General features: G+C 49.1%; 1 protein-coding gene across 6 annotated transcripts; it reads right to left on the bottom strand.

The window, feature by feature from the left end:
* Positions 1–6,631: 6,631 nt before the first annotated feature.
* On the bottom strand, positions 6,632–22,081 carry PABPC4 (poly(A) binding protein cytoplasmic 4). Of its 6 annotated transcripts, none has more exons than XM_079917311.1 (16): positions 20,789–22,081; positions 17,827–18,020; positions 16,985–17,100; positions 15,597–15,736; positions 15,142–15,236; positions 14,342–14,479; positions 13,639–13,734; positions 11,646–11,918; positions 11,203–11,290; positions 10,656–10,775; positions 10,067–10,153; positions 9,845–9,972; positions 8,623–8,716; positions 8,378–8,508; positions 8,064–8,123; positions 6,632–6,961 (listed from the first exon to the last, which is right to left on the bottom strand). In XM_079917311.1, exons 1-16 carry the CDS (start codon positions 20,979–20,981, stop codon positions 6,944–6,946), a joined length of 1,971 nt encoding a protein of 656 aa, XP_079773437.1. In that variant the 5' UTR covers positions 20,982–22,081; the 3' UTR covers positions 6,632–6,943. The 6 variants fall into 6 exon arrangements, with proteins under 6 accessions (XP_079773437.1, XP_079773438.1, XP_079773436.1 ...); XM_079917312.1 differs by having other exon boundaries at positions 6,633–6,961; positions 8,021–8,123; positions 10,704–10,775; positions 20,789–22,076; XM_079917310.1 differs by having other exon boundaries at positions 6,633–6,961; positions 8,021–8,123; positions 20,789–22,075.
* Between the last annotated feature and the right edge of the window lie 812 nt (positions 22,082–22,893).

Genomic DNA, 22,893 nt, shown 5'->3' on the forward strand with positions numbered 1-22,893 from the left:
CCAATGCAGGGGGCCCGGCTTCGACCCCTGGTCAGGGAACCAGATCCCACATGCATGCCGCAACTAAGAAGTCCGCATGCCACAACTAAAGATCCCACATGCTGCAACTAAACATGTCTCAATGAAGATCCCGCGTGCCGCAACTAAGACCCAGTGCAGCCTAAGTAAATAAATAAATATTAAACAAACAAACAAAGACGTCCACCTACTCCCCAGAACCTATGAATATGTGATATTACGTGGCAAAAAGGAATGAAGGTTGCTAGTCAGCTGACCTTAAAATAAGGATATTATCCTGGATTATTCAGATGGGCCCAACGTAATCACAAGGATCCTCTAAATGTGAAGAGGGAGACAGAGGACTCTGTTTCAGAGTGATGCGCTGTGAAAAAAACTCACCCTGCCACTGCCAGCTTGAAGATAGAAGGGGCTAAGAGTCAAGGAATATAGCCATTCTCTAGAAGCTGAGAAAAAGGCAAAGAAACATTCTCCCCTATAGCCCCCAGAAGGAACACAACTCTGCCGAAATCTTCATTTTAGCTCCAAAGTGAGACTCACTTTGGACTTCTGACCTCCAGAACTGTAAGATAACACATTAGTGTTGTTTTTAAGCCACCAAATTTGTGGTAATTCAGCAACAGGAATTCAAATCCTTTTCTTTTGAAGTACCCAACCTGTCATAATCCTTCTATGGGTTTTCTCTTTCTCAGTTGTTAATTGGTTTAACTTTATGAGAGCATCACTATTCAATGGCTCAAAAAAGCCTCACATTTTTGACTAGAGCCAACTAGAGAAGTTTTCCACAATCCCTACCATACGCTTCATGAGATCCTGCCTCTTACACAAGATTCACCATTTAACCTTGCAGTCAAGTTACACTCTATTTGCAGTATATTGCCCTAGCCTACAGGTTGGCAAACTTTCTATAAAGGGCTAGATAGTAAATATTTTAGGCGTTGTGGGATACATACAGTCTCTGCTGCATGTTCTTCTTCTTTTTTTTTTTTTATGACCCTTAAAAGTATAAAAACCATTTAACTCATAGGCCATATAAAAAACAGCCTGCAGGGCTTCCCTGGTGGCACAGTGGTTGAGAGTCTGCCTGCCGATGCAGGGGACACGGGTTCGTGCCCCAGTCCGGGAAGATCCCACATGCCGCGGAGCGGCTGGGCCTGTGAGCCATGGCCACTGAGCCTGCGCATCCGGAGCCTGTGCTCCACAACGGGAGAGGCCACAACAGTGAGAGGCCCGCGTACCGCAAAAAACAAAAACAAACAAAAAAAACAAGAAAAAAAACAGCCTGCAGAATGGATTTGGCCCATAGACTTAGTTTGCTGACTCCTGACATAGATATAAAAATGTCAGGGAGAGATTGGCCAATAAGATGGTTGACATTTATACAAATGTTAAATGGGGAGGATTTCTGAATAAGAATTAATTTTATAAGCAGCCAGTTCCTAGTGAATACTTTCAAATAACGGCAACTTCTGCTTCCTTTATAACTTTGAAACTGTGGAAACTGGAAACACAATATGTGCATCAGGGTCCCATGTAGCACCAAAACACAGCTTCAGTGAAAAGCAAGATTCTCAGCCATACCATGTTTTTTTTTTTTTTTTTTTTTTTTGCGGTACGCGGGCCTCTCACTGTTGTGACCTCTCCCATTGCGGGGCACAGGCTCCGGATGCGCAGGCTCAGTGGCCACGGCCCACGGGCCCAGCCGCTCAGCGGCATGCGGGATCTTCCTGGACCGGGGCACGAACCCGTTTCCCCTGCATCGGCAGGTGGACTCTCAATCACTGTGCCACCAGGGAAGCCCCATACCATGTTTTTGATAGTTGCTTCGGCATCCTGCCAAAAGAATACAAGGAAAAAGTTGATGTGTGTAGTTCAACTCTTTGTAGCTAGCACGCAAACTAAAACTCAGTACCACAAGCTTTGGAAAAACAAGATGCTACTTCCCTTCCTACGGCCTAGATTGTATGTATTTAACAAAGAGCATGTACTAACTGCTTGTTGGAGCTGGTGGTGTAAAGATGGGTGCTCAGGTTATGGACACAGAATACACACAGGAAATAGGAAAGAGCAGTGCCAGGCCAGAAGGCTCAGGGCTCTGCAGGGCCTGTCTTTCACATTCTGACTACATGAAGGGAACTCTGAACCAGGGCTTGTGCGCCTTCCTTCAACCAGAACTTCCTGTCTCTTGGCAACTGTCACCACCAAGCCACTATAGAGGGTTGAATAGTGTCCCCCCAAATTTCAGGTCTATCCAAACCTCAGGATGTGACCCTGTTTAGAAATACTCTTTGCAGATGAAATTAGTTAAGATGAGGTCATAATGAATTAGGGTGGGCCATAACTCCAATGACTAGTGTCCTCATAAGAAGAGAAGACAGAGAGATACATGCAGTGGAAAAGACCATGTGAAGACGGGGGCAGAGACTGAAGTGATGCAGTTATAAGCCAAAAAAATGCCAAGGATTGCTAGGAAGAGTCAAGGAAAGACTCCTCAGAGGGACGCGGCCCTGCCAATACCTTGATTTCAGACTTCTAGACTCCAAGTTATGAGAATAAATTTCTGTTTTTTTAAGCCACAAAGTTTGTAGTAATTTGTATGGCAGCCCCAGAAAATTACTACATCCGCTCAAATGGAGAGTGGCACCTTTTGTAACCAATGACAACAGCAACACTAGTCAAATACTAACCAGGGAAAATTTCTTACCTCTGCCAACACAGATTCAACAAAAGCAAATCCTCGGTGCTTTTCTATAATAGCAGAAATGGGTAGTTAATATGTGGGCAATAGGAGGAAATACGCCATATCCAGATGCCATTCAAAAAGCAAAAATCTAATTTTTACATTTTTCTTGGTTTATTCAACAATGTTTCCAGAAATATTAAAGTTATTTTGTGTGTTTTAACAAACATACTAAATAGTGAACTAAGTTTTTAAATTTTGTAGTATTCAATTCTACCACTAAGAGAATGGAAGATTTAAGTTACTTTCCAAGCATTTTGGGAATCTTTGTTTACAAGACTTACAGAAAGTAGAAAAAGTTGTCGATCTGTCAATTACTCATTCCAACTGAGCATCAACTGCACACAGAGCACTGACTTCACTACCGGGTGAGGTGACTATTAAAGCACAGTGCTTGGCCTCAGGAAAAAGTTAATTTAGTTGGTGGAGAGCAAGAGCAATAGGAGTTACTCATTTATATAACTCAGAGGTAGAAGGACCAAAAAGCCAATCTTATCCTTTCATTTAAGCATCGAGGCAATGAAGGCTCAGAGAGTTTAAGTGTCGCACAAAGTTAGTGGCAAGGCTGGGTCTAAAACTCCTATCTTAGAAAATAACAGCCAAGGATCAAATAGAAACGTGCATATAACTGTGACACCAACTGAGTGTCAACTGTGACACCAACTCACCCTGGTGAGCAGAGGCCAAGGCTCCCCTGCCGAGGCTAAGCTTGTCCGCTGCCCTCTGCTTTTTAAAAGCATAGCTGCCAGGCTTTCCTGGTGGCGCAGTGGTTAAGAATCCGCCTGCTGGGCTTCCCTGGTGGCGCAGTGGTTGAGAGTCTGCCTGCCGATGCAGGGGACGTGGGTTCGTGCCCTGGTCCGGGAAGATCCCACATGCCGTGGAGCGGCTGGGCCTGTGAGCCATGGCCGCTGAGCCTGCGCGTCCGGAGCCTGTGCTCCGCAACCGGAGAGGCCACAACAGTGAGAGGCCCGCGTACCACAAAAAAAAAAAAGAATCCGCCTGCCAATGCAAGGGACATGGGTTTGAGCCCTGGTCCGGGAAGATCCCACATGCTGCGAAACAACTAAGCCCGTGCACCACAACTACTGAGCCTGCGCTCTGGAGCCCACAAGCCACAACTTCTGAGCCCGCACGCCTAGAGCCCGTGCTCTGCAACAAGAGAAGCTACTGCAATTAGAAGCCTGTGCACTGAAACAAAGAGGAGCCCCCGCTCGCCACAACTAGAGAAAGCCCGTGTGGAGCAACGAAGACCCAATGCAGCCAAAAATAAATAAATAAAATTAAATTTAAAAAAAATAAAAGCATAGCTGCCAAGAAGGGAGGTCTGGTCCACAGGGACGTGGGGTGATACAACACCCAGACCTTTTAAGATTTTTCTAAGATTACCTTCCTACTGGCTCTTTTTTCTTTTTTTTTTGTATTTTATTTTTTTATACAGCAGGTTCTTATTAGTTATCCATTTTATACATATTAGTGTATACACGTCAATCCCAATCTCCCAATTCATCCCACACCCCCTCCCCCACCACTGGTTCTTACTATATGGTTTATATATTAAATGATCAGAAATCAAAGCCCCCAAATGATTCCAAGGTAGAGAAAGCCTTTCCTCAAATCCAACAAATTGTCAGTCTCTGTAAATTTCAGCCCATAACCACCCCACCATCCTGGCCTTGCTGTCCTCAGAACATTCCATCACCAAGATCACAGTCACACTGACCTAGAGAGATATCCTCCTGAACTTCAATACATACCAACCATACGCAGAATGCTCATGACTTAAAATGTCTCAAGTTCTTTTCCTGGCATTAGGCAGCTGAATATGAGTGACACTGAATAAACACCTGTTTCATAATCCAGTGGAATCTGAATATCTGTGATGTCTCCAGAAGGAATAAAAGCAGCACGAAGAATTTTGCCATCCATCTCCTCTGCCAGCCCACCTGCAAAGACACCAAGTGCTTTCTGAACCGATGTCCCCCACACTCTTGGTACGGCTGCTGTAACACCCTGTCAGCAAGACAGCCACAGGGAGGGCAAGGAGGGGTCCCTATAGTCTTTTGGGTATACAAATGACTTGTGAGGTACACTCCTCTCCCCATCCCTCTTCAGACCTACATCTAGCCCCTGGTTATTGTAAATGGGCTGACTGCTTCCAGTTTCTCTCTCTCTACACAGCCACTAGAATGACTCCAAGAAAGGGCAAATCTGATTACATCACTGTCCTGCCAAATAGTCTCCAAAAGTTCACCAATGACCACAGGACAGAATCCAAATTCTTAGCATGGCACGTAAGACTTTCAGAACTTGAGCCCTACCCACCTCTCTAGCCTCTTCTCTCCTTGCTTCCCCAATGCAAATTACTTGCCCCAAGTGCTAGACTGCTTCACCCCTCTGGGCTTTCACTCTCGCTGCTCTCCATTCAAGCAACAGCCTCTTCCAGCTTAGCTACCTGCTTAACTCCTAATCTTTCAAATCTCTGGCCCCTGTGCCTCCAGGAAGCTTGCCCTTACCTCTCTGGATGGAGTGGTCATTTCCCAAAACCCCCAACCCGCCTCTTGTTAACACTGCCATACAATAGCATCATAGAGTTCACCAACCCGCGTAGCAAGGCTATTTCCGTTATTTCCCAATTATTCTTGGAGTTCCTTTACCTAAGGGGGCAGGGCTGCAGAATTTAGGGAATGAATGAGCATGACAGTTTGGGATGCGGTCTGAGGTCGCAATAACAGATCTCACTACCTCCCGGGGTCCAGGGTCAGAGGGGAAAGGGGTCTGGGCAGAGCTAGGGCCCGCAAAGCCATTAGGTCACAGATGCTCACAAGCTGAGGGGTAGACCCCCACAAGAGACCCCGGCCCAGGCTGCCACATGCCGCCTGGGGCCCTGGGTCTGCACCCAGTCCACACGGCCCACAACTTGGACTCAGTCCGAGCCCCGCCTCAACCCCACGCCAGCCCACCCTAGTTCAGGACCCATTTGGTGGCAGCCATCTTGCTCCTCGGCTCTTCCGCCGGAAGCCGTTACCTGGGCCCCGCCTACGGCCCCACCCCCTCACCGGCTGGCACGCAGGCTCCCACACTGCTCAGGTCCCAGGAAGCTAGGTTTGGAGGGACAGTCTGACGTTAATAGAAGAAACATACTCGCATTAACTGCGGACATTAGAAAATAGGGGAACCTACATTAGATTGGGCCTTTACATGGGTTAAGGCGAAAGCATACCTTGAGAAAAAGGGGGAACCTGCCAAGAGGCACAAACCAGGGAACATTGCAGGGAAAGGGACCACCTGGGTAAGGCCCTGAGGAAGGACAGCCTGCTAAGTTTCAAGGAAGAAGGGGAAAAAAAAGTGTTGCTGCAGGACAGGGAGAGCAAGTAGAGTAGTTGACCCTGACCAGGTTAAGGTCGCTTCAAGGACTGAAGGAACCACAGAACATTTTGGCCTCCAGCCACTTGGATCTCTGGAAACTTTTCCTACTGCCAGCTGCAGAATCTGAGCAAGTGGACCTGCCTGCAGGATAAACTGACAGTAGGAGATAAGAGGGGACTGGCAAACCCCGAGCAACACAGTCCAAGAAGGGAGAGGCAAGATAGGTTCTGCGTGTCTCACCATGTGTCCTTGGAAAGCACGCCAATGCCACCCTTTACCCGATTTTCCTGTGCCAGACCCAAGCTCTGCTGTGACTGTACTAGACTTCTGTTCCCAATATAAAGGTCCTCCCACAGTAGAACGCAATGGGACAGTTCTGCACACCTTGCTAATCCCAAATAATCTTATAACCATCAGGAAAGGATGGCAAGATATACAGAACTTCACTTGACCCTATTTACATCCAAAAATTACTTGCAGTGAAAACTGGAATTTATACAGAAAACTGTAGTCAGAGAAAAACAGAGGCAGTTTTATGGAGATTTTTTCTTTATTGAGAAACTTAAGACTTGGGTACATCAAATAAAACCAGTTTCTGGGGAGAAAAAATCAAACTCACAATAGAAAAAAAAGTTAACACTGTTTGGGCCATATCAGAACCCAGAGAATATATTCTTTTAATTGAAAAATTCTAGGTGCTTCATAATTGACCTTTTGATACAAAATGACCTATTAAATTTGCAATTTGTGGTTCTTGGTGTTGAGGTCCATAGGACAAGCTAGGACATCTTCAAACCTCGAGCTGAATTCCATGAGGGGTTATTTGGCTTTTGAATCCTGAAAAGAAAAGCACCGACACTATGAATACAAAATCAAAAAAACCTCAGAGACGCACGGGAATCTCTGATGTAAGTACTGTAGAGCAGGGTCTCAGCCTTGGTGCCCACTGACATTCTGGCCCAGATAATTCTTCTGTGGGGGCTGTCCTGTGTATTGCAGGACGTTTAGCTGCATCCCTGGCCTCTTCCCAACTAGATACCAGTAATATTCCCAGTTGTGACAACCAAAAATGTTTCCAGATATTGGCAAATGTCCTCTGAGAAGGCACCCCTGGTTAAGAACCAGTGCCTTCGAGGGTACTTGTATGTAAAGCCCCAACCTTGACCCTTCCTGGCCATCGTTGCTTAAACTCAAAATGACAGGGCTCAGGCCCTTGACAAGGGGCTATGACCATGCCAAGTCAAGCCCTACCAACACACGAGCTCTGGCCCTTACCATGTGCTCTTTGCCCTTGCCTCTGCCCATGTTCATTTGGTCCTCTCTTTTCTCCATGTGGAGGCAACCACCAGTCCTCGTCAGAGGTCCTAGCTAAGCTTCACTGCCCCAAGTCCCTGCAGACAGAGGCCCTGGCCTCCAAATGCAGAAGTCGATGGGAACACACCTTGTAACTGTAGCCAGGTGTGTCTGTCTCTCTCACTCTGACACCAAGGCCTCTGCCCGCTGTGTTTCCAGAGCTAAACTGTGGATGCCACACAACTGACCTCACAACCTCAAGCCAAACTAGGGAGATGTTCATAGAAATGAGGCTGTGGGATCGGATTATGACAATGCCTCATATATCCACCATTATTCGAGACAAACAAGGTGATTCTTGAGAAAGATCTAACCAGGTGCTCTTTATGGAGAAAACTGTTGTTTGTGTCTTCTAATTTACCACCAGGACTCTCTTTTTTCCATATTAACTCATCCAGGTGACAGAAAAAACCCAGGTGACAGCCTGCCCAAGTTACCAGGTTAAGGGATAGACACATGGCTCTACATATACACTGGCCCTAACCTTTCAGGGAGATGGGTCGAGAGTCATAACCATTGCAGAAAATAGAGAGCCAAACATACGGTTTGTCCTTGTCTAAGAGGTAGCAGCAGCAACAGCGCCCACCTTCTGGGCAGCTTCTTTCTTGGCATGATGAGCCTGTAGGACCGCCACAGCTTCATCCACCTGTGAGAAGCTTCAGGTGGTCAGTGACACCTGAGGAGAGCCCCTCCACCCCTCCCTGGCGCCCAGGCCCAGCGGTGGCCTCTCCTGGTGCTGACCGCTTTCCCAGATACCCACGCGCCAGCAGCCCTCAGGTCACACGAGGAGGTCACAGGGGCAGCAGACCCTTCTCTCTGCCGCCCCTGGGTGTCCAAGGCCACCCCCTGCCCTCCTGAGCCGAGTGAGCGGAAGCCGCGGGGGTCTGGGAACCTGCTCACCTTGGAGCGGAGAGACTCGGGGGACTCCAGCATGTGCAGCAGCTCCGAGTTGTCAATCTCCAGCAGCATCCCCGTGATCTTCCCAGCCAGGTTTGAGTGCATCGTCTGGATGAGCGGGAACAAACGTTCACCTGTGGGAAGGTATTCCGTGAAAAACCCAGTGGCATCCCAGTAGAGAAGGGACGCTGGTGTCCAGGTCAGTAGCAGCTCTGGCCCCCTCTTCTGCAAGCACGTGGGTCACTCACCCAGCATCTGTTTCTGTTCCTGCGGGGGGGCTGCGGCCAGCATGGAGGCGGTCAGCGGCTCCTGCCCCTGCACGTGGACCGCAGGCTGGGGTGCCTGGGAACCAGGAGAGGCGGTGGATTAGCACCCGGGTAAGTACAGTGACAGTGGTCATGTGCACAACCACTCGAGTCTACTGAGTTAAAGAGGAGAAGGAGGTAGTTGTCTTTGCTGTCAGGGAACTGACTGCAGTCTTGGGGATTCAGCGAGAGGAACAGAGTGGTGTGAGCAAAAACCACAACCAACCACAGCTAAAATGCCACGTGCTATTCGAAGAGAAGGGAAATGACTAAGAAAAGCCTACAATGCTACACAATCATTTACCAAATGATTTTACTTTACTCAAGGCTGCCCAAGACATCGAAGCCTTGTTAATAAATAAGGTACCATGAACATTTGTATGTGTAGCCCTTTCCTGAACGTTAGTTTTCCTTTAGGGTGAATTCCCAGTAGAGACTGGGTCGAAGGACATGAATAGGAAAATGCTTATAATTTCATCCTGTATCACTTTCACTGAACCGCATGTTTTTATTGTATTAAATGCTAAAGACCGTCAATACCAGTCACAGTGCTAAAAGTAGGGTCTTATAGGCAAAAATATTTCTCATAGTGCCAAGTTCTGGGAAATTTCCAACTCAGAGCACAGAGCAGGAGGAAGCAAGGCCCAGCACAGCTCCTCCAAGCAAACTGCAGAGTTCTGCCACAAGCTCTCTGCTTGGCCTGCCTGAGAGGCACAACTCTAGAGATAGCAGCTCCAGCTTAGAGAACCTGAGATCCAGGTCCAATTCCTCCACCCAGCCTAATACCTCTGAAGATGAACCTTTCATCTAAGATGTTCTTTGCCACCCAGTCACCTGGAGAGCAGCTAAGGATCAATTCGACCACTGGATGTGAAAGTGAAATAGAAGCTTCAAAGAGCCGAGAGAGCCCGTGCACGCGGTGAGGAGAGCAGGAAGCACAGCTGCCTCCTCGGGGGCATTGCTGAGCCAACCATTATCAGAAGAACACTTGCAAGCCCCTTCTCTCCCACTAGAGAGTCCCCCAAGGGCAGGGTCACCACACGGGACACGGCTCCCTGACACAGAGCAGGCATTTAATACCTGTTGAGGGAATCCAAGCAAGGCAGCTTTTGAATCATGTGGAAGCAGGGGGGACCCTTCTAGGGTTCTGTTAGATGGACCTCACCTGCAGGGGCTGGATGGCGGGGTGAGGGCTGCGGACACTGGAGGCGTATTTGTAAGGTGCAACAGCCCGAGGAGCAGCGGTGGCAACAGCAGCACGAGGCGCTAGGCTCTGCACAGCTGTGGGAACACCTTAGGAAAAGGACAAGTAAAATTAAAGCCCATCGGTCTGGGCAAAGACCCGTCAAATCCCATCTTTCCCCATTCTGTGTGCATCCAATACCACCTCCAGACTGGCAGCTGTCAGTCAGCCCTTGCTGGGCGGCACCAGCCCCACCAAAGTCCATAGCCAAGCGGTCCGGGCACTCAGACCCTACAACAGACCAGCAAATGCACATCAGTGTTGGCAGCAGATGTCCAACTGGCCACGTCCCACGGAAGGAGCAATTCCAAAGCATGTTCATACAGCACACATCACACATGGGGCCACTACCGCTACTTTCGAGGAAGAGCCAACAGAAAACATACAACTCTTGCCACCTCTTGGAACACAGGACATAATCTGCAAAGAAGTCCCTTGAATCTCCCAACCCCACCCAAAGAACAGGCTGCCTCTGTCATCATTCAGCTAACAAATTTCTACAATTAACCTTGTTCACGTGAGTCACCGATGAGGCAAAGAATCTTAAAAGGAACCAACACTCAGAACTCATACTGTTTCCCTGCTCCTTAAGTACCCACCTAAGCACACAGCTAGGAGTAAAGAACCAGGACCGGACAACACGGTGAGCCCAACGAACTGACCAACCCTGAGCAGAGCCTAGTCGTCCTGACTCCCTCCTCCCCGGGCCACACTTCAAGGCCAGTTTGCTCACCGACTCTCTGAGCGGTAGTAGGGAGGCCACGAGAGGCCGGAGCATTACCAGTTGGAGCCAGATGGCGAAGAGCTGGACGAGGCCCAGACTGGCGTATAGCACTTGGCATTCCTTGGAAGCCTGGTGAAGAGACAAAAAATGCACGTCACTCAAAGCGAGAGTGGCTTGGACATATACACACTACCAAACGTAAAATAGATAGCTAGTGGGAAGCAGCCACATAGCACAGGGAGATCAGCTCGGTGGTTTGTGACCACCTAGAGGGGTGGGATTGGGGGGGGGAGGGAGGGAGACGCAAAAGGGAAGAGATATGGGAACATATGTATATGTATAACTGATTCACTTTGTTATAAAGCAGAAACTAACACACCACTGTAAAGCAATTATACCCCAATAAAGATGTAAAAATAAATAAATTAATTTTAAAAAAATGCACGTCACTGATGAATGACACAGCCGAACCTAGGCTGTGCCTCAGAGGGGGCAGGGAGGGGAGGCCAGGACAGGTACATCCTGGGTGATCAAATCACTGTTCCCCACCACCTACCTTGAGGTCTCCCACCTTGCTGCCAGCGTGGATTAGGCCTCATCTGTGCTAACTGGTTAGGTGTGTAATATGGAGGTCTTCCCTGAGCCTGTAAGAAAGAGCAGCCAAGCCCTTTTATTTAAGGACCTGAAGCCACACTAGAGAAGTAGCTCATCTCACCTCATCTCACTACCAGGCCCTAGGCTAATTATTCAGGACAGAGGTGCTCTCTACTCAAGAGCTTGGGGGAGGGACAGCCAGTTAACAGGGACTCTTTTACTTTACCCCTGTCACTGTGTGTGCACAACCACGAGTTAAGTCCTTCCTTGTTTTATTTGAAGGATCTTTACTGTGACATTCTAGAATTCCAATATCCAAAAATCCCTCTCCCCAACCACTGCGGACTATAGGAGCAGCTATCAGCAGGCAGGTTCCAAGGAGACATGAGCATACTGCATACCCACCTGTGGAACTGCTGGCACAAAGTAGCCCCCAGCTGCAGGCTGGAACTGATTTAAGATGGCATTGGCGGGGAGCGCTCTCATCCCGGCCACCCGCTGCATATACTGGTTGGTCAGGTGAGCCTTTCTCTCTTCTTTTCTCTGGGCCAGGGCAACATACAGTGGCTTGGAACCCACGATGCGTCCGTTCATCTCCGTGACTGCTTTGGTTGCCTCTTCAGGGGATGAGAAGCAGACAAACCCAAACCCTTTGCTTCTCCCATCCTCCAGCATCACCTACAAAATGAGACCAGCCACTTAGCACAAAGATGTCTGTGTGTTAAAACCTGGGTTCCACTCCAAGAGTTACCAGGTCTAGGTCAAGGCTTCACAGTCCAGTCCCACGATGGACCCCAGACCAACTGAGTCACCAACTGAATCACAGAGTCTAAAGGGAGAAACTAAGCTTTTTCCTTTTTAGATCCCCAGGTGACTCAAGTTCCCAAATACTGTGATATGGCTAATGGTTGAACCAGGAACCCAAAGATGTTTCCTCGTACCTAGAAGCATAGCTATCTCTGGGAACTCACAGAGATCTGGACATTAGCATCAAGCATCTTATTTGTAAAACTCATCTGCCCAAGACCTTGGTGAACAAAACTTAGTAAGCTCTTAGCAAGGTTAGGACATGCTTTTGAAATACATGTGGGCAGGAGTCATAAAATCAATGACTGCCACCATTAATTCAATGAGAATAAACACAGCAGAACTACAACCAGCCAGGAGACAAGCAGTTGGATTCTAGTCTCACTCTGTAATCTCTACATTTCACTCATGTCTTAGCTCACCGCCTGGTGAGCCTCCTGAAGAGGAGGACATGGGAGTAAAGATGTGTATCAACCCAACACCTGTCTACCAACGAGGTGGACCAGTAAGGTGTGTGAAAGTAATGTGACACCTTGATCTCGGGCATGGTGCCGGGAAACTTCAAGATACAGTTCTTTTGTTCTCTTCTTGCAAATGCCATCTTGACTCCTGTGCTGGTCCGCTAAGAGAGACTATCATTCCTTGCGCTGCTGGAGGCCCGTCACGGGGGTGATAGGAGGGAGGGGGTGAGGAACTGAGGAAATTCCTGGGGGTGGCTTCTGGCCAATGCCCTGCGACCACTGATAATGCTCCTGGGTTGTGAGTGACAAGCTAAGGGCCAGGGCAGGGTCACCAAGTCTTTACCGGCCCGCTGGCCTCCTTTCTCATCCCCTGGAGGACTCTGTGACATCTGCCTCACCTCTGTGGAGCAGGCATAGAGTCTGCAACAGGCTATGCCCCAAAACTTTCCGATGCCATCAGTGCCCACCACACACCCAAAGCACCAAGGACACACAATACAACATCTTCGCCTAACCAGCATTCTCTTCTCACCCTTATCTTCACAAGGGGGTTTGTACTTACTCCCCCAGCTAACTCGGTTGCTACCATTATCAAAGAAAATCAAGCAGATGATGCACGCTGCAAAACACGGAGAAACAAACTTTCCACTCCCTCTCCTTTAGGACACCAGATGGAAGTTCCCAACCCCAGCTCCAAAATCCTCACACACCTTCGTTCAAGGAATACGTGTGGCAGAGTTGTAGAGACAGGCCTCAAGACAAGTGAAAGACAACCCGTCTGGATTTCCCCTGCTCATGCTGTGGCACCATCTGTCCCCACACCAGCACAAAGCAGCAAAGAATGGGAAAGATTCAGGTGCTCTTGGGGGGCTGGCAGGGAGGCACTGAGTCAGATGCATCTCCACATCCCAGTACTTGGGAGACAGTGCAATGTTAACCTAACGAAATGTCATTTTCCAGAGCATATACTCAGATGGGTAACCGAATGCCAGGAGGAATTTGCTAGATGAATGTGGTAGCTACTCTCAGAAATGAAAATTTAGATCCTATTCCTTCAATGAAACAAATGCAATAAACCTCTGCAAGTTTACAACTTCTGCTTTCAATCCCTACATCTCAGTATAAAATACCTTAGCACTGGTGATTGATCCAAAAGGAGAAAACTCTTTCCTTAACTTTTCATCATCAATGGTGTCATCCAAGTTCTTAATGTAGAGGTTCACCCCCTGAAGCAGAAAAGTCTGTTAATTGCACTTCTATACCTCACACATTTCCTAAGACAGTGGTTCTCAAAATATGGGCTCCAGACATGCAATAGCAGTATCTCTGGGTACTTGTCAGAAATGTAAATTCAGGCCAGAACCCACACCTAATGAATCAGAAGCTGTGGGACCCAGCAATCTGTTTTCATAAGCCCTGCAGGGGATCCTGATGCAGGCTCAAGGCTGAGAATCTACTGCTGAAGACTCTGACAGGACCATCGATACAGTCCCAGCCTTTCTCACAGCTGGTCTGGCTGACCACTGACCTAGCAGGGCTTTCCTTACACCGTGCCAAACAAAGTGGTATCATTTAAGTAAACAGAACGCACATGACTAAGAACAGGCTGAGGCTTCCAGAATAGAGTCCCTAAATGAATAAATTATCTTCATCCTTGTTCCAGAACCGCTGCTGTATCTGGTAGGTACATCCTGTTAAACCTGATGATCTTGAGAGAAATGAGAAGAGGAGACTCATGGTCCCCAAAAAGAAAGCCTGCCAAACTAAGGATGCTTTTGCCAACATCTCGTGGTACAGTCCCTGCTGGTAGGCTGGGCTGAGACCACCTCTTACCTGATACCGACTAATTCTCTCCTGTTTCAGCTGTTCAAATTTTCGTTTTAACTCGGCCTGCCGTTCCACTTTCTTCTGTGCACGGCCGACGAAAATGACTTTCCCACTGATTTCTTTTCCATTCATCTCCTCCACGGCCTGAAGAGGAAATACATGATTTTAAATCAAGATGCAGAGGCAGGGGCCTTGCTCTGGAGGTCTGTTAAGTCCCACCAAATATTCTGAGAGAAAAGTCGTCCCTACAGGGCTAAAAATTAATTTCACTCTGAAGTCAGCTAAGCCAATCCAAACTTCCTCATCAGTAAAATGGGGTTAATATTTAAATGGGTCACTGGTCCAGATAATTCAGTGAAGAAACTGTACAGCTGTATAAATACAAGCATGGTAGACACGAGCCTAGGTTGATAATCTGGCTGCCACTAAATTCCTCCGGTTCTTTCAGGGTATTGAGTGATACATGTTGAGGGCCTAGCACAATGGTTCTCCCGGAAGCGGCTACTGTTCTTTTATCAGATCAGCAACTCGGGGCCCTTGGTTCCCTCACCCATGAATGGGAACAAATGCCTGCCCTACTCTTTCAACCTACAGGACTGAACAGCTGAGGTGATGGGCACATGTCAAGTGCTTTGAAAACAGTTATGTGAAATCCCTTAGGAAGACAATTCCAGAGCACAGTGACCATGCATCACTACTAGGTACTCAGACAATTACAACTCAGCTCTACCATGTGCTGGCAAGGCCCTGCCCACACACTAGGGCCACTCCCTACAAATCCTCCCCGACCCTCATGGTGCTCTCACCTTATTGGCATCCTCGTGTTTTTCATAACTCACAAAGCCAAAGCCTTTGGATTTCCCACTGGGATCTCTCATCACCTTGACACTTAGAGTCTTACCTGTTACCAAAGACAGAACTATTAGTAACAGCATCTCTATCACAGCTCAAGGAGAGAAGGCTTCTCTAGAAGCCCACTTGAAGCAAGCTCCGGCTGAGCCCAGATGGACTCTAAGAAAGAGGCATCACGCCTGGCCTTCTACTTCTGACCAAGCTGCTGAGATGGCCTTGGGGATGGGACAAAGTAGGATGAAGCCAAGAGCCGAGGCCTGGAGTCTATTCCTATCTACCCTGTGGCCTCTGTCATACAAGGCATTTTACTTCTGGGTCTAGGTGGGCTCATCTGTTAAGTAAAAATAGATGAATTCCAGGTCTGGTGGACTGTGAAAGGGGACACGTGGGACAAAGGACCCTGACTTACCAAACTGGCTGAATAGCTCTTTCAGACTCTCATCATCCACCTCTTCCCCAAAGTTTTTGATATAAACATTGGTGAATTCCTTAGCTTTGGCTCCAAGCTCAGCTTCTCGCTCTTTTCGAGACTTGAATCTGCCCACAAACCTAAAAAGAAATCGTGAAAAACAGTGATCACTCAGAGGAACAAAACATGATTTCTAGGGGCCCGAAGGAACGCAGGTTAAAGGCTGACAGGAGAGGTTAAAACACACGAGTTCCCATCCAACCACCAAGAGAGCAAGCTCAGAGACGTCCCAACTCCCCAGCAGAAAGAGAAAGAGGCAGGACTGTCCTACAAGGACCAGCCCCAGGGCTCCTGGCTCAGGCCAGGGCTCCTCCTACCACATCACACTGCCTTCGTGAAGAAACCTGATGACCATGTTTTTAAAACGTTCATTTCTGTGCATCTATGTAAATGCATAGAAAAGGTCTGGAAGGATACAAACCAAACTGTTAACAGTGGTTAATCCTAGGAGTGAGACTGTTGGAGTGAACTAAGAGGTAGCCTTTGCTTTTTTTACTTTATTTGTTTTGGTGCTGTTTACACTTAATAGGGAAAGGTATCCATACATGAAAAATCTTTAGGCTTTTTTCCAGTGATACCTTTAGAAGACCTGACCACTGGGTACATGCACATCATTAACACAAGCCATCGCCTGGTCTGTTCAGTAACACAAAGGACAGAAATGACTCTTGCTTGTCATAACCAAGATTTATTGTCCCTTCTCTCCCTGCATGGCTTAACTAAGATCCCCATCTCTCCATTCTGAAATAACCACACCAAAGCAACAAGGTCTATTATGAACAGTCTTCTGCAATGGGATAAGACTTTTCATTGTAACCAAATTAATTATTGCTGTGGAGCCAGCCTTGTATTTGAAGACCACTGAGTCATAAGTTAGCCACGTGGAGGGGACAATTTGCATCAACCCCTAGCGAGTGACCCCACGGAAAGACCTGAATCACAGAAGGCCAAGGTCACATGACTAGTACACAGCTCCTGGTCAGTCCAGGGCCCTCTCCACTCTGCTGCTGGCCAAGACCCCTGCTCAGAGTGGGCTTAAGAGCTGCCTTCCAGCCAGCCCCTGTTGCCGACGCTCACAAAACCCACAGACGGATGCTTTTAAGGGAGAGGCGGCAGGCCAGCCATGGCTTGGGCAGAAAGCCCACCTTGGCGAGTCAAAAGGGCTGCCACGGCTCGGGCAGGGAGACTCACCAGCCCTGGAGTGGAGAGGTAGGAGCAGGCCACACTTGGGCCGAGAACCAGTAGCCGCCTTGTGTGTGCCAGTTAATACCGAGGTGGGGCCACGGCTGGCTCATGCGACGGCTGTTGCTCCGGACTGGGACACTCACACTTTGCGGTCATTGAGGAGCATGCCATTCATCTTCTCGATAGCCTTGTCGGCAGCCTCCTGGGTCTCGAAGTGGACAAAGGCATAACCCTTAGAGCCGTTCTCATCACACACCACCTGTCAAAGACAAGGCGGGCCACTTCAGCGCCACTGCCCAGCTGCAGAGACTCGAGAGCCGTGTGGGCTCCTGGGTCTGAGAGGCCTCTAGCCCATCCATGTTCAAAAGGCAGGAGACTACGGCAGGTACCCAATAATGTTCCATTTAAAAATGGTAGCCACCATTAAGCTCCTTCTATTCCAAATGTTTTCTTACTTCATTAAAAAAAAAATATTAAGATCTGGATGCAAAACCACAGGGCTACAGAATGACGAACCACTTTCCAAGCCCACAACAGAATTTCAGTCTAGTGTGGAGCCAGACATGTAAACCACCACCACACGAGCTGTACAAAATGCTCCACATAAACAGGTGCGTGGAGAAGGAAGAGGGTGAATTCATGCTTCTAACATGACTAAGTACAGCTTCCTGGAGACCAGAGGCATTGCTCTGGTACTTTCCAGCCCCCCACTCCCCAGGAGAAACCTTTTGATGCCTTCCAAAGCTAGAAAACAGGAAGGATATTTCAGGCAGAGGGAAGAATAAACAAAGACACGAAAGCGCCTGCTGGTTTATGCTGGGCTGTGGCACCGACGTTTGCTGCAGTGAACTTTTAGACTTCAGAGCCATTTCCAGCATTTTGGAAATTATCATACCCGGTCACCCAATTCCAAGCAATTCCCCATCTGGTATTTGTTGTCATGATTCTGTAATTATTCTGCTGAAATCATTTAATCAGTGTTTACCTTGCAGGACAGAATGTTTCCAAATGCCGAAAAAGTATCATAAAGTGCCTTGTTATCTATAGATTTGTCCAGGTTCTTGATGAAGACATTTCCCACGCCAGATTTTCGCAAAGAGGGATCCCTCTGAGACCACATGATACGGATTGGCTTTCCCTTAATCACATCAAAGTTCATGGTATCCAAGGCCCGCTCAGCTGCAAGAGAGAAACGTATTTCAGTCAAGGATATAAAACGTTACCTGCCACCATCCCAGGAACAGATAACTCCAGAACTTTCAAGGTAAGCACTCTGATGAAATTCAACTCTATCAAAATTAAAGGACATCAGATTCCTCTGGGCTGCAGTGCCACTGAGGCTAAGTTCTAGCTAATCGTCCTCCTTCATGGCAGAAGTCTCAACCCCTCTGGGGTAAGGAGGTTATGCAAGATAATCTAAATGGGTTTATAGCACCAGGATCAAATAACACCTCACATTTGACTAAGCTTTATCATTTATAAACGACTTTGCAGCCTACTGCCCACCAGGATGAAGGTGGAAGAGGTGAAATGATCCCTCTTATAAAATGGACAAACTCATGTTCAGGATGGCTAAACGGTATAGCTAACTACTGACTAAGAAACTAATGGCGGACTTTCTGATTATTTTTCAGTAAGGTATTGCATCAGCATTATCAACTAGCTGTCACTTAGTTTACAACCTGTCTATGAGACAATGACTAAAAAAACCTGTGAGCGTTTGATTGGGGAAAATGTGCTATCTCCAAATTCAGCCCAGTTTCTTATATTTTCAATTTCTGAGAACAGAAATTGATTCTGACAAAAAAGCCTCAATCATCAAAATGATGGCCACACATGGAAATGTTCTTTGTATCATCAGGACAAGAAGGATGAAACTGCAACCCCTTTCTGCCTAAGTTGACAGTGGAGGCAGGCCCTGCACCTAGTGGTTTCTAGGCTACCTAGAAGTCTTCATCTGCGTTCTACGGAATTCCAGGACTTTCAAATGCCCTGGTGCCCAACAAAGTTCTCAACCCAGTGCTTGGGGACGCTTCCTTAGCTTCCCAACCCAATCCATGTATACACCACGGAGACCATTTAAAGAACCAGAGACCAAAATAACCCCTACCTGTCAGCAGAACACTTCTCTTTACTGGTAGCAAAAAGGACCCAGACCCACTTCCCCTGACTTATGCACTGACATCTCCCAGAATCTCCTCCTCCATGAAGGGATGGGTGTAGAGGGTGTTTCTCCCGCCTCAAGGCACCGTCTCACTTAAAACAGGGACATAATCCCTAACTCTGCCCCTCCACAGGCTCAGCTGTCCAGTCAGCCAGCAAGGTATCTCCTTTGCCCTATTTCCAACCATCTTTCCCACTTTCCTCAGGTGGGCTGGCTCAGCGTGAGAGGGGAGGAGATCAGGGAAAGTGGGGACGGCAGATCCAAGTCAGTGCAAGTCCGGGACAGAAAGAAGGGCTCGCTTGTGAGGACTCTGCGATCCACAGCCTGGGACCCCTAACTGTGTTGCGTGAATTAGCAGCCCATTTCAACACAGCTCCTGTCTATTTCCGGAGAGGGCTGCACAAGGCAACTCGGCTTCGTCTGACAAATCTGGCTGCGCTTATTTATAGCAGGGAGAGGTCCTGCAGAGGTATGTGTTGGCAGACACACTAACCAATGGCTTCTGCTACTCTCTCTAAGTGACAGGACTTTTGCTCAGAAGAGTCAAGGAGGCAGACAACAGCCAATGTGCCCACCACTCCCCCCTTAAAAGGCCACACTCAGCTACCTTCTTTGTGCCCTGCGGCCAGAGCACACTGAACTGACGGTAGCAGTGCCTTGTGTCTCTCAACAAGTCCAATTCTCTGGTCTCAGCTGCATCCTGGGCAAGTGACATTCTCTGTGCTTCACGGACAGTGAACAAAGTGGTGACAAAAATAGGGACCCGGAGATCCTTGGCCACAGAATGGCTTGTTTCTCCCAGTAATGGTCTCTACAGTTGTTCCCTTTTATTCTGGAGTCACGTGCAGCCCCTGATTAGGTTTCTTCTGGCCTCACTCGGGCCAGGCCTGCAGCATACCTCTCCACGCTCCAGGCTACGGCCCCAGTCAGGGCTGGCAGAGCACTGCACCCACAGTCCCAGCTTAGCCTCCCACCTTTTGCAGCTGCTTTTCTCCCTCAGAAGTCCTATTTTCTTCAGATGGGATGAAGTAAAAGGGTTGTGTCAAGTATAAAGCACTGTGCACAGGTTGAGGCCATAATCCCCACCAGCCTAGCGGATTTCCAAGAGGCGCTTCCCCAGACTACCTGCGTACCACGCTCCACAGCCCAGGGCTTGTCCAGAGAAAGAACTCCTCCGCCCCGGTGGCAAGCACGCAGAGGAGGGAGCTGGCCCAGCACCACACACTCTCTGGTGGTGCTAACACAAGTGCCTGCTCAAGTTCAACACACAACATTGTTCCCCTACTTTCTACCTGCCCGGAAAAACCCCTCACCAGCACAAAGTCAAAGACTCTCAGCCCAGGGTACAGTAAGGGGAGGGGGCAACAGCTCTGGCTAGGTAACATTTTTTAAGTAATTGTGTTTCAATCATCCTGTCCCTTCCGCAGGCCTGTGAGGGGCCCGAACACCTGGCCACTGACCAGGCAAGGCTCACAGAGCAAACCGCCCACATACGGAATGACAGCGACTTCCTTCTGGTCCTGTTTTACAGCCTCCTTGGGCTCCACCAGCACCCATCAGCCCAAGGTCATCCGGTTAGCAAGTGTTGTGGAAGCAAGACTGAAACTCTGGTCGTCTGATGCCAGGATCCCGCGTTCTCAACTCCCATGGCCCGTCCCCGACTAGGGCTTCTGTGGCAACGTGCTGTCGCGATGCCCTCTCCACGGGGGTAGGGACCTGCCCGGAGAAGGAATCTTAGGGTCCCCAAAGAGCCCACGGACTTGTGGCCACCGCTTATACTCACCGTCAGCCGGCTGCTGGAAGTTGACATAGGCATAACCCAGGGAGCGGCGGGTGATCATGTCGCGGCAGACCCGGATGGACAGCACAGGCCCCGCAGGACTGAACTTTTCATACAGCATGGCCTCGGTGACGTCCGAGTGCAGGTCACCCACGTACAGGGAGGCCATGGGGTAGCTGCTGGCCGCAGCGTTCATCTCCCCAGCCCCCAGCACCCCGAGCCCCGCCAGGAGGACTTCTTAGGGGGGGCCACACAGGACAAAGGGGGCTCCGCTCCGAGCCGCGGCCCACAGGTGGCAGTGAAGCTCAGAGAAGCTGGAGTCGGCTCCGAGGGCCGGAGAGGAGTGCGGAGACGGCTCGGACGAGACTGCCCACCCGCAGACAAAAGGCTCTCAAAAACAATATGGCCCTCCCTGGGAGTTTGTTAATTTTCAGCTGTTCTGGTCTGGAAGCTCCCAATTTCAAAAAATGAAAACAATGAAAACGGGGACTGTCCTCCAAATTACAAAAATTCTTCCCGAGGCAAGCCAGTGGTGCCCACGGCGGCCTCCGGAACGTGCGTTTCTCTATAAATATAGGCCTCGGGCTCCCGACGGTTTAAGATTACAGCAACCCAGGGAAGAGGGAAACCAAATATTTGTCGGTGCCGACTCGGCAAGCCCCGGGCGGCCGGAGCGCGCAGCCGCCTCCCACGCCGGGCCGGCGAAGGGCAGCGCGGACACGTGGAGCGCGGAGGCCGGCGCGCGGGGGGCGAGGGCGGCGGGCGCGGGGCTGCCACGCGGCGCGGCCGAGAGGCGGGCTGAGGCGCGTGGACGCGGGCGCGCGAGCGGCTCACCACCGGACCGACGGACGGGGACCGACGAACGCCCAGGTGCGGCAGCGGCGGCGGCGGCGTCGGGCAGGCCGGAAGCGTGCAAAAGTGACTTCCCCGCGGGTTCTCCGAGGAGGATTCGCTCTTTTTTTTTTCTTTCTTTCTTTTTTTTTAAGATTTTAAAGGGTTTTCGGGGTTTTTTTTATCTTTTTCTCTTTTTTTTTCCCTTCAGGCTGCTAGGCCCGAAAGCGGCGGAGGCTGCGGCGACCCGGGGCGGAGAGAGGCGGCCGGGGGAGCCACCGCTCCATTTATACCCGCCCGCCCCGGGCGCTGCTGGTCGAAGGGCGCCTCGCGACCTGGGCGCAGTCGTGCCCGCCCACTCGGCCCGGGGGCCCGAGGCGGGGCGGCCACGCGAGAGAGTCCCGGCACGGCCGCGCGGCGCCACAGCGACCCCTGGCGCGCGGAGGACCGCTCCGCTGGGGCCTCCGCCGGACCCAACGGCCGCTTTCCCTACGAGTGGGTAGAGAGTAAATCACCCGCCCCTCCGGGACTAGAACCCAGGGATAGAGTTACCCACCGGCACGCATCATATTTATAATCGATGTCTTGCCTAACTGTAAAATAAAGATGACATAAGATAAATTATAGTTACATAATAGGTGCTCCGCTATGTAAATGACTGGGCCCAAATAACGGAGAAGACGTTCTGAAGTTTTTAGAATACTGGGACCTAAAGGTAGAATCATTGGGAACACGACAGCTACTAATGCAGTAGTGCCCGTGGGTGACGGGATTCTCTGGAAAGATGAACAAATTTGGGGAAAGCTTCAATAAAACAAAATACAATCATCTTTCTATTTACAAGGTAGTGGTGTTCCTGGAAATTTAGTTGATATTTAAGGGCACAAAATATGTTCTGTTCCCATGTAAAAGGGAGTCAGGGTCTAAGCTCTGATAGTTATGAAAAGATTTTTCATCTGCATGAGGGTCTGGCAGGTCATTTGAAAGTCATGTGGTACATGGGACAAGTCTACTCCATGTGGCCCTGTCCCCATGCATTGCAAGATATAATAGAGATGGCATCTCTTCTTCCATAAATGCCAGGAACCACCCTTATCATCACTGTGATGACCAAAAATGGAAATTACTAAAAGCACACAGACACTCCCATTGAAAAGCATTGATTTGATTAAATGAATGAAGAAATATTAGTATTATATATTCATTCAAAGAAATGGGCTCACTCTCTGTCAATACCGGATAAAGGTGCTGGGGGATACCATGATGGACAAGGCAGA

Source organism: Stenella coeruleoalba, assembly GCF_951394435.1.
Source record: "Stenella coeruleoalba genome assembly, chromosome: 1".
Lineage (NCBI taxonomy): Eukaryota > Metazoa > Chordata > Mammalia > Artiodactyla > Delphinidae > Stenella > Stenella coeruleoalba.